Here is a 12321-nt window from a genome sequence, read left to right as displayed (position 1 = left end):
TAAATAAATTCACTTGAGAAACATCCTAATTATGTTGATAGGAATTTAATCCTTTTGATTGAGGATATGTCCCAAATCTTCAAGATGATTTTTTAAACTTTCCACAGGCTAAATAAAGGTATTGTAGACTGCATTCAAAACTAATAATACAGATGTTTTGTAGCTGGATATTCAAAAGAATACCACATTAAACAAAAAGTTACTTTTTAGCTCATAATCTATAACTGGATTTCATCTACTTGAAAACTGTAGTTTGTCCTTCCTCTATAAATGACAGCTAAATATAAATGTACCCCATTTATACAGGGTACATGAGATGTTCATTAGAATAAAAGGTAATCACATTTTGAGATTATCCCATCAAATTTCAAAAGAAGTTGTTAAAATCAAGACATACCACTACACAATGAAAAGTGAAAATTCACATGCAAAGATAGCCTATTTGGAATCTGGTAGCTTGAATCTATTCCTTAATAGAAACCTGACTGAGAGCTTAAAAAACTATTATAATTTTGAAAACAAGAAAAGGATACATCTTCTAATTCAGTGGAAACGTAGGGTTGCTTTTTCTCCCCGAACCCTATCTATGGACTAGAAGTCAGAGTGCCTAGGTCCTAGTTCTGGCCCTTATTCTAATAAGTTGTGTACACCTGGGCATTCATCTAATCTCTCTGGGGCTGTTTTTCTCTTCTATAAAAGAGGGGTAGATTAGATGTTTCGAACTCTATTTTCCAGCCCAGCACACCTGAAGGATGTGTAATAGAGGTAGTAGCTCATTCAATCTAGTGTCTTACAGCACAAAGGTAGGGACATAAGGAATATGAGAACTCCTGGGAATCTGTGTTTCCGGGTATGTTCCCTTTGCAATCTCCATCTCCTTGCCTTCCTTGTCTCCTCCCCAGAAGACACTGTGACCCCTATTCTTCACAGCACTCAGAGTCACTGGGCTAGATGATCTCTTAGGTCCTTTCCAGGTCCAGCCTCAATGATTGTAATTCATTCAACAAAGATGGTTACTTGAATAATCTGACCTAATTCATATTCTGATCAAATTAGCACTCGCACCTAATTAATTCTGAGTCTAATTCAGCAAAGTCATGGTTTACATAAAAACTCAATTTACATGTATTAAAATGCTACGTTTTAAAAAATAATGCAATCTTTAGTACCAAATTAGGTCTTTCCTTCAGCTTTGGTAGGCCCAATTAGTCAATTTACAAATAGGACGGAGCATGAGAAATTTTGATTATCCTTCTTGTCCCTACTAAGCAGAGTGAAATCAGAGTTGGTGGCAGTTTACCAACATCATCCCCTCTTTTCTGTTTTTATATCATTAGAAATACACCAACCACCAAAGGATGACATATGCAGTGAATTTCTTTCTTCCAGTTATGTTCTATGGCAAGGAGCTCTTAAAATCATCCTATTTTTTTAAATCACTTTGCCTTATGAAAAGCTATGCATTCATATCATATCAGCCAGACCAAACGGAGAGAAGCCATCTCTGAATATCATGCATTAATGGAAAAACAAAACCCCAAAACAATTGAGGATGCCCTTGTCAAAGATGTGTTTCTTAATAAATAACTATCTACAACATATCATATGGTTGATTCGTGGAGATACATCTTGTATAAAGGAATTCCAGTTGAGGAAAATCTTTTAAACCGATTGATAGAGAACTTGTTAATTGCTTAGTATTTCATGAATGAACCTTTAAAAAAAATATCTTAACTGCAATAAATTATACCCTCTCCCAGATTTTTCCCCCTAGGCTTAGAAATTTATTTCCTTTATCATATGGTAGAGAGTTTTTATTTACAGATGTTAAGTATTACAGCTTTATTGTGGCTAGAGAAATAAGGATCAAAATACTCCTTCTCTGTAGATAAAGAAAACCAATCAGAAGAGGGTTGATTAAAACCAGAAGTGTTTGTCTCATATATAAAACTGTGGAGACAAACTAGAAAAAATCTAAATGGTATTAGTTGACCTCTAATTCTGAGAATCATAAGGATAGCATCGCCCCCCAAAAGCCTTCTGTTAAAAATAACCTCGACTGATTAAAAAACAGAAACAAAACAACAAGATACTCCATTATGTAGTTAATTTGCCGGCATCAATTTGAGGGGAAGACCAAACGCCCTGTCAGATTGGAATGAAAATTCAGTATCTGATGGATGACAATATTGGCTGCTGGGCTTAAGAGAGGTGTTCCCTCTACCTAGTAGCTCCCCCTTGTCTGTCTGAACTATAAGGAACTCTCTTGAATAGGATTTTTGGTTTATTTGGGGTAAAAACCAATGACAATCACTTTAAAAAATATATAATTATTTGTGCACATTCACACTGACCTCCATGACAAAACTGAGTTCTTTAAAGAATGACATAAACTTCTGCTCTCTACTCATGGCTAAGGGGAAACAAACTTTGCTGAATGTTCCATGTCAAAATAACTAGATAGGGAGCCTACATACTTTTATGCTAACAAACAGGTCAGGTGATGGCACTGCTCTCAGTGGATTCAGAGTTGAATGAATCCTGTTGATGATTTTATTACACTAAGGATTTCATTTATAATCACTTCAGAGGGTCTACAGAAGCAAAGAAAGAAAAATCACTTTGTGAACAGGCAGCTACAGCAGAAAAGGCCAGTGCTTGATGGTATGTGGATCTAGTTGAAGCTCCTGACGCTCTTATGTTGTATGTTATGCCCTTATGTTAACTGTGCTGCGGGCAAGCTATCCAACTTCTCTAGATCTCACTTATAAAAGAGAAATAATGATGCTTACCCTCATAGGACTATTGCAAGAATTAAGTGAAACAACTTACAGAAGCACTTAACACTATGGTACACTGTAAGTATTTAACAAACAACATTCTGATGATAATCTGCACATTATGATGCATGCATACATGCATCTATGTGAACACAACGGATGCTGCAGAAATGGCTTTGCCTTATCACTGACTTTAAAACAGCTCTAAGGAAGATCCTCCACAAAATACTCAAAGCAGTATTATGTATTCTACAGTAAACCAACATATTCAGTGGAAGGACAAACGATATGAGTACAAAGTTTGGGAAACTATGCAAACTAGTACTGGCAGAGTTTTTTGCTGGGCTCTCAAAAATGACAAGAAATTTATAGTACCTTTTATAAATCTTATGAAAGCAGGAACTATTTTATAGATCTTTGTACCCCTCCTAGTGTCTAGATACAAGGCGTTCAAATATTTGTTGATATGACTACATTTTCATCTCAGTGAAGTCACTTGATTTCAGGACATCTAGAAGCTAAGCCATATGACTTAGACAAATTAATTCAATGAAAGTTTCAGTTAATCCTGATCTAACTGAAAAATCAAGGAGAACTGAGCTATGCTAGAAAAATTTCAGACTATTCTTATGTAGGTCAGGAAGTGATTTAACATGGGGACAACTTAATATAGGTAAAAATAACTACAATATAAGTATTCTAAGTAGCTGATGTATTATGAATCATATTCAGACCAGCCCTACTAACCATGATTAACAAATGGACTCTTAAGAATAATCTCTGTTGGATAAACATCCTGAATATCTCTAACCTTTTCAAACGTTATGGTTTATAAAAAATTGCTACCATCTACGATGTTCAATCATTAGTCACTCACATGAATATAGAAGAAAAATTTAATTATGCAGCTACATCATCCATATACGGGACAGATGGATTTGGCGTTTTTGTTGTAGACAGTGCAAAACTCCCAGAGTCATGTGAGGGGCACTAGAGAATTTCCTACACAACATACCTTAAAGTGTAAACTCTGCAAACATGGTTTTATTAATTTTGTATGAACCACAGGATTGCCTGGAAAGGCAGCACATTCACCTGTAATGAACACCTATTGGACTGCGGATTTTTTGCTAAAGCACATATACAATTTTGGCATCTACCACTGCCACAGTATGGGCGTAATTTTTAAGCTAAAATGACAAATAATAAAAATGGCATCTGGCAGTAGTATATTCTCAGTATTGTTCATACAAAAACACAAAATTTAGAGGTAGTTGCTGATAATTTTTCGTAATTTAATTAACCCAAAGAGACACTATGATTCAGCTAAAATTCTACCAAGCCATTCTTCAGAAAAGTTTTCTAAATCTAAATGTCACAATATTTCTATTTGGTTGAGTTATCAAAGCAAAATATAAATAAATAAAAGATAATTCACATTCTTAGTTTGTGTTCTTCTAAATGAAAATGCAACAGGATTAAACAGGAGAGAGATTTTCATTTTAGTACCTCAATATACACAAACAGGGATTCGATATTTCCTAGCTCTACTTTCTCAGTCCATACTGACTGTCCTTCTTCCCCAAGACAAACTTATTTTGCTGTCCAAAGCAAATGAAGACTCTTAATGTATGTCAATGCAAAAACAAAATGCACAATCACATTTTAAATGTCTTACAGAAATTCTTTTTTTTTTTTTTTAAGAGGTAACATGTAAAAACAACCTTCTCTTTAAAAAAAAGAGCACTTTCACAGTAGGCTGTCATGTGCACTTCTGAGCCTGGCAAAGAATAAGGAGAACAGGAAAGTTTCGTAAAGAGAATTGGGAGAATGAGGCCCTGTGGTTCGAAACGAACAACAGAGGGGCGGCTAGGTGACACTGTGTGATGAAAGATTACTCTACATCCCTTTGGATCAGACAGACTCGAGAGATGGGAAGACACTTATGTCCCCATCTCTGGCTCAAATCACAGGAAACTAATTTATGAGTTGGAACTAAGTAAGAAAGGCAAATAGAAAAAACTCTGGAGTCAGGTGACAGACAGTACCATTTCCTTAGCTATAATCTGATTTGTCTTGAGCGCAACATAAGACAGAGATGACTAACCTTTTCAAAGCTGTTGAGAGGATTAAAGATCACATATACAGAAGTAACTATGTATGTACTGAAATGTCTGAAGAAATATTTACCAAAATATTAACAGTGGTTATTTTTGGCTGGCAGATTTATGAGTATTTGTTTTCTTTATGTTTATCTGGATTTTCTAACTTTCATAAATTAGTATTACTTATATAAGTGATACACGTAAGTCACTTAGCACATATAGTGCTGGCACACATACTGATTCACAAATGGTGGCTATCATCAATACAAAAAAATAAAGTGAGATATCTTCCGCTCTTTCTTCTTGTTTCTGGATGCCTCTCTATGAAAAGAAAGTCATGAAATGAAGTAGACTGCAGAATACCAAGGGCATGGCAGACTTCCCACTCCTGAGCCAAAAAGGAAAGGTCACAGCTTAGAGGAATGGGTCTTTATGTGTTTATGACTTGGTGTTGGGAAGAGCTGCCTAGACATGGGAAAGCTCAGCTAATGTGATGATTTAGCAAAGCAAATCAAAATGAAATTTGTCCTGGTCGTACAATAAATTAAAACATAAAATACCACCTGCCTTCCTAGCTAATGTGAATTATGACAATGACTTGAAGAACAAATGATTCCCCTGATCCAACAAAACAATTAAGATTTGGATTTTCTTTTTATGTGTTAATGACTATACAGACTATGAACTGAGCTCCACTTTATGTGGTCCTAGCGTCTAAATTTACTTTATTATTGATATATCTCAACAAATAATTCACCACAGGCTGGAAGATAAAGACCTTGGAAAAAATCACCCAAAGAGTTGTTCAACCAAAACTATTATTATTATAATTTGCAAGATTATTGCACATAAATGCATTTATATTTACTGTAGAATAAATTTTACACATTTTCAAGAATGCTTTGAATTCAGCTAAATTTGGTAACAAAATGTTATTACCTAAAATTAGTGTCAATATTCCTTTTATCTCAACAGAGTCAAGTAATTCCCTAGGGAAAAGAGACTGAAGTTCAAGGCTTATAAATAAATAATTCAAGGGATTTGAGTTTTGAAGAGTATGAGTTTTTTGTTTCTTGACTAGTGCTTCTAGACTCTTAGTCAGACTTTTTCATTTTTTACCTTCTCTTTAAGTTTGATATACAGTCTAATGCTTGGGAACATTTTCAAAGCTTTGGTAGTTTTAAATTTCTTGTAAATCTGATAAGCAAATTTCATTTACATTGATTTCTTAGGAAACCAAAAAAAAAAAAAAAATTCTATCCAGGTTCAAGTACAAGAGTATAAAAAGAGCTAGTAACAGTCTTTTTTGCCACAATTCTGGACTTTGCATATTATTTTAAAATTATGTATCTTACAAAGAGACTGGCACCTTTATTCCCTTCTCCTACCTCCCTTTGCCCCTAAAATGAAAGATGTTAACTAAACATCTAGACTTTCATACAGTAAAAAATGAGGCACAGGAGCTAAAATCTAATTATGCTTAAAAAAGAAAAAGTATGTAAACGGTTTGTCCAGCTTACATCAATATTTTCGTATTTTGGATCTGACAATTTTGTGAAGATAGTAAAGTTAGTGTTGTCTCCTCCTAGTTAATACAGAATTTTAAAAAATTAAAAAAAAAAGCCATTTTCTAAGTACACTAAAAACAAGAGGTGGGGTGGGACAGAAAAGCAGGAGTTGAGGACACAAGTGTCTAGGATGACTCTCAGTTTCCTTTTTGACAGTTTTTGAGAAAAACGGAATTTCTTCTCTATTTTGCGTTGCCTGAGAACCACTATGGTTTTGTAAAGTCTGTAACAGTAATTACATTTAATCACCCACGAGTACATTTGTTTTAAGCCTATAAATACTATGTTAGTAATACTAAACTATCTCCATTGGCTTATTTGTAAAAAGAAAAATATATATTTATATTTTTATAAAGTTAACATTGAGGGCAGAGGAAAGGGAACGAGAGGCAGTGTATCATCACAGTTTCTCTGGACACAATACCCAGACTGGGGTCTCGCTCAAGCCACCTGGTCAAGCAGTGTCCGAGGAAGAGTCATAGGAGGCAGAGACGATGAAATTGCCGCTGTTGGAGTGCCCGGCCACGGACTGGGCGGCCTGCTGGCTCAGATTGTTACAGATAAGCACCAGCTGGTTGCTCTGGGCCTCGGACAAGGTGCTGCAGCTCTGATACACACTGAAGTTGGTTTTCCTGCCGGGGATGTTCCCCTTCTCACACATGGTCTTCACCATCTTGGCCAGCTTGTTCTTGCCGAGGGCCTGGCAGTTGTACCAGTGCAGAGCTGCCAAGTTCACGACTGGCTTGATGGACAAGTAGAAAGGGGCATCCTCGTAGCGCATGGCGGGGGGCCGCCGCTGGGCATACTCCTTATAGTCCTGCACGGGGCAGGTCTGTGGCGCGTGCTGCGTGGCATACACACGGGAGTCTGTCCCCCCTCTCTTGGTTTTCGCATTTAGGTCACCAGTGTCTTGACCCATCCACTCCAAGTACTCCAGCCCTGTTTCTGTTACCCGGAGCCGAATATCACCCCACTTCAAGGTAGATCCGTGGAAGCCTGTGCAGTGCCCAAAAGCTTTTGTGTTGTTGAGCCAGACAAGGTTGAGCAGACCCTCGGGGTTATAGCGGCTTAGCAGCCCCCTTTTCCGCAGAATGAGCTCATCAGCAAAGGTGAGCTTCATGGATTTGTGTGGCTTATTGCCTTTTCCTTTGCAGCGGAGTTCAATTTGCTTCTGTTTCAGGGCCTCTTGGGAGCGTTTGAATTCCTTATCCCTGGTAATACTGTAGCCATACCTGTGTTCCTTTAGGTAGCGCTCAAGTCCACATTGGTAATTGGCCAAGCTGTTGGGTTCATACTCGGATCCATCCTTCTGCCTGGCATCCACAAAGAAAGAGGCCAGGTAGGCATCCAACTCCTTGCAAGGGATGACATAAATCTCTCTTGTTTCAGAAGGATACTTAGAGATGAGGAACTCCCGGAAATTGCGGAGCGCGGTCTGCGTGCTCCGGATGGTTTTCTCATTCTGCTCCCTGCTGAGCTCAGCTGCTCTTTCATCCTGGTCTGCAACAAATTGGGGAGGGGAAGGATAGAGAGGGTGTTGATGAGTTCAGACAATGCACTTTCTACTCTGAAATAAAGTTTCCTTCTATAATAAAAAGGGAAAGAAGGAATCAATTTTACAGAGATCACTAATAAATGTTATTTACATACCTGCTGCATTATAATAGCCAACTTCAGTTTCACAAATGATGTACTAGACAAGAGTATGTCCACTACAATCAAAATGAGCTTCTCATGTCATGGGCACATAGTTTAGTACACGAAGGTTTGTGGAAAGAGTGAGATTAGAGGTAGCCTTTGTTTTAGGAAAAAAGTGAGACAGAAATGTGCTATTTATCCTAATGCAGTATGCAAGAGCCCCATTAGAATGACACACTCATTTTTAACCACTTCATTTGTGAAACCAGAGATTGTACTGGTTCCATTTTATTGGATTAAATGAAAAATATTCTAATTTCTTATTTAGCACATCTCTAGAGATCTCTATTTAAAAGTTACTAAACAGATCATTTACAGCAGTTAATTTGATGCCTTCTGCAGCAATTCAGGTAAACATAGTTTATAAATATTCTTATGTAATTGCAGGGTGGTTTATAATATAAGAAGTGATAAGAATACATAGTGTTTTGAAAAATGAAGACATACTCAGATACAGAGAACAAATGGGTGGATGCCAGAAGGGACAGGGGTGAGGGGTAGGGAAAATAAGTGAAGGGGATTAACAGGTACAATCCTCCAGTTACTAAGTCACGGGATGTAATAAACAGCATAAAGGACTATGGTCAATAATATTGTGATAACTTTGTACGAGGACAAATGGTTGCTAGACTTATCATGGTGATCACTTCGTAATGTATGCAAATGTCAAATTACATAACATACCTGAAACTAACATAATACTGTATGTCAACTACATTTCAATACAAAAAATGTTGGTGTTTTGAGAAAGTAATTAGGATGATACTTCATGTCTATAAAGACAGTACAATGAAATTTGAACCCAGCTATTATTATAATCAAGGTGTGAGGACAGCAGTATGTCGCTTGGGCAGTTTCGGTTTATTAATTTATTATTTATATTCAGTCATCAAAGCCTGGAGGTGCATCTTTTTTCATTATGGGTCATCCATGATTAAGTAATGCTGCTCTGGAGTAGCGGTTCTCACACTTCAGTGAGCTTCAGAATCACTCAGGATGCTCATTCAAAATAAGATTCCTAACTGCAGGCCCAAGAATTTGCATTTTTAACTAGCCCCTCTATGCTTGGAGGAGGTTTGAAGAGAATATACTTTAAGAAACAAAGTTCTAGTGGTTATGGCTTATGAAGGTAGCCCTCTCTGTTTTACTTGATTTTTAAAAGAACAATGATTAAATTTAATGCTATCATTTAAATGGTTTCCTCTCAGTAACATGTCATTTAAATTTGGGATCTTAACATTAACAATAAAAACATTTTGTCAAGAATCACCACAATTATGTCAGACATGGTCTGGGCAGAACTCAAGAGAAAATCTAAAAATGAAATTACACAATAGAAAAAATCAGGCTATTCTGATTGCTGAGAGGCAAACATCAAGATTAATTTAAAACGACATAAAAATGTAATTTCTCATTCTAAATTATTTTGTTTATCCCAATTATCTTTTTTAGGAAAACTTTAATTTGTAAGGCTGCTTGCACAGTGGGAAGTCTTTGAAATAACCACATAGAATAAGATAAATAAAATTTCTAATAAGCTGAATCTTATCCACAAAACATACTTTTTGTATTACTATACACATTTATGAATATCTATGTTATTTCAAAGTGACAGTTTTAAGGTAAAATTGCCAAAATCCTCATAATTTTGTAAAATGAAATGAACTAAAACTCACTAAACTAGCTAATCAGATATTTTTATAGGCACATTTCTGAGATCAAATTTCTAAAATTCAAATACACAACAGTATCTTCTATGCTTCATTAGACTTAACTTTTGGCTATGCCATTTTCTTCCAGTTGAAATTGTTCTTATATCAACAATAAAGATGTGTATCTTTCCATTGAAAGGTGGAGGCCACAGGTTACAGGTAACCTTTTAGCACGCTGGCTTCCCTGACTGTTTACATGTAAAGAAAGCCAAAGGGGCCAGCACGTGTTTATTTTGGCTACTTGTCCAAATATCTGTCACAGTGGTCTTCAAACTTTAAGCAAAGACTTTCTAAGAAATAAACATTCACAGGTTAACTTAAGGGAAAAAATTTCCAGTTCCTCAACTTTCACATGGAATTGTTTCTAAAACTCGTTTTTCTCAGATGAAGACTGGGTTTCTCATCCCAAAGCTACCATGTTACATATTCTGGGATATTAAAGACTTTGAGCAAACACAATTTTTAAAATTTATAAATTGATGATTAAATCTATAATCTTGTCCGTGTTCTTGTTCTTCTGTGTCTTACAAACGTTCTGATATAGGTGAAATTTCCCATTGGAAGCAGGGTATTTGGTCCTGAATTAGGGTGTTTTGAATTTAGGATTTTTGAAAGGGTTTTAGATTGGTGAAGTTGATTTCTTTTTGTTGGAACTGGAATATTCTGCAGGACTACCAAAATGTTCAAGATAAAGTAGAAGTTTAAATTTTTATTCAATTCTTTCAGATTCAGTATGCTTTGTTCATAAGATGCCTACTAACAACTATTATCAAATCACATGAAATATTGATTCTAGTTACAGTCAATCCTATCTTCATTTTATAAAATATACAGTATTTTCTACTTCCTTTTACAAAAATAAACTGACTGAAACATGCTGAAAATCTTTGGGCATCAATTTAAAAATAAGTGAGTGGTACATCCTTTTTTTTCAGTTTTTTTTTAGGGATTATGTGAGTAAATAGTTGAAGTCTGCTGGACTCAAGCAGCATTAGTCAGCATACTCTAAGTGGTGAAGAAGATTATAGAAGGGCCTGGAGTGCTGGCGTGGCTGTCATTCATCTGTGAGTTTCCTAAGTGAAGCAGCCAGCTCTCCTGCATCTCCTCAATCCGCATCATGAGCATGGTGCGAACACATGCACAGCTGACGGACACACGAGTACTGCTTTCACATCCTCAGCCCAGCCTTATTTCCAAACCTTTCTCTCCTTTCTACTTGGTCTCGATCTTAGTTAAGAATTTGTGATAATATAAGAAATATCTATTTGGTCTTTGTCTAGGTTCCTGGCACAGAGCTCCTAAAACCCTTAGAATTTCCTGTGATGAGAGTAATAAAGGTGACTTTTGTTATATGCTAATGAGGTGAATCCAGGAAAGCATCTGGGGATAGGGGCTGGTTGTCAGTGGACCCAACCTGGTGCTTACAGGGTTGAAAGTTTCAGTCCTACCTCCCTCCTCCACCTCTGGGGAGGGAAGAGTGGCTGGAAATTGATGTAATCCAGCATGTTTATATAATGGAGCCTCCATAAAAACCCAAAGGGACAGGGTTCTGAGAGCTTCCTGGCTGGTGAACACGTGGAGATTTGGGGAGAGTACTGCACTCAGAGAGGGCAATGGAAGCTCCACCACGCTCTGTCCCGTACCTTGCCCTCTGCATCTCTTCCACCTGGCTATTCTTGGGTTATATGCTTTCATAGTAAACTGGTAATCCAGTTAAGTAAAATGTTTCTCTGAGCTCTGTGAGCTGCACTAGCAAATTAATCTAAAACAAGGAGGAGTTCTTTGTAACCTTCCATCTATGATGGGTCAGTCAGAAGCAGAGGTGACAACCAGCACTTGTGATTGGCCTCTGAAGTGGCTGGAATAGGACAGTCCTGCTGGACTGAATCCTTAACCTGTGGAATCTGATGCTATCTCTAGGTAGACAGTATCAGGACTGAGTTGAATTTAGGACACCCAGCTGGTATCAGAGAATTTCTTGGTGGTATGCAACCAACCCCACCACTGCCCAACAACAGAATTGGGTGTATAACTGTAGAACCATTCCATCTGCAGGAAAATAAAATTTAAAAAGAGTGTCACATTATCATGTTCTTTTCTAATAGCCTGGAATGCACCACAAGAAGAGGCTGGAAGGGTAGAGAAATTCTCATTCATTTTGCATGAATGGGGGAAGTAAATGGATTTAAAGTCAAGTAATAGTAATACATTTTTTAGCTAATTACAAAATCAAATAAAACCAGGGAATATTGGTAATAAAATATAGAACTATTATAACTTTCTTGCATTTACCTCTAGTTTTAGAAAATTTTCTGATCCATTTCCTTTTAAAAACTTTTTGTTAGGTATAACATGTGTGCAAAAGTACATCAGTCATTAAGTGCATGCAATTAATTTTCACAAACTGAATCCCATGCTCAGATCAAGACAAAGAGTATTACTGGCACCTCAGAAACCT

General features: G+C 36.7%; 1 protein-coding gene across 3 annotated transcripts in view; it reads right to left on the bottom strand.

Annotated features, from left to right (window-relative positions):
* Window positions 1-12321, bottom strand: part of KIAA1958 (KIAA1958 ortholog) — a 120592-nt gene that overhangs the window by 29985 nt on the left and 78286 nt on the right. Inside the window, exon 3 of one of the 3 annotated variants that reach the window (XM_032478207.1) lies at window positions 7870-7953. The exons of 1 other annotated variant lie outside the window; for it this stretch is intronic. In XM_032478207.1, the coding sequence (XP_032334098.1) occupies window positions 7870-7953 (84 nt within the window). Of the gene's footprint in view, window positions 1-6903; window positions 7954-12321 lie in introns of all 3 variants that reach the window. One more of the 3 variants, XM_032478205.1, reaches the window with a different exon arrangement.

The sequence above is a fragment of the Camelus ferus genome, chromosome 4 (genome assembly GCF_009834535.1).
Source record: "Camelus ferus isolate YT-003-E chromosome 4, BCGSAC_Cfer_1.0, whole genome shotgun sequence".
Classification (NCBI taxonomy): Eukaryota; Metazoa; Chordata; class Mammalia; order Artiodactyla; family Camelidae; genus Camelus; species Camelus ferus.
Note: the sequence above shows the minus strand (reverse complement) of the source record. Positions and strands in the feature narration are given on the sequence as shown.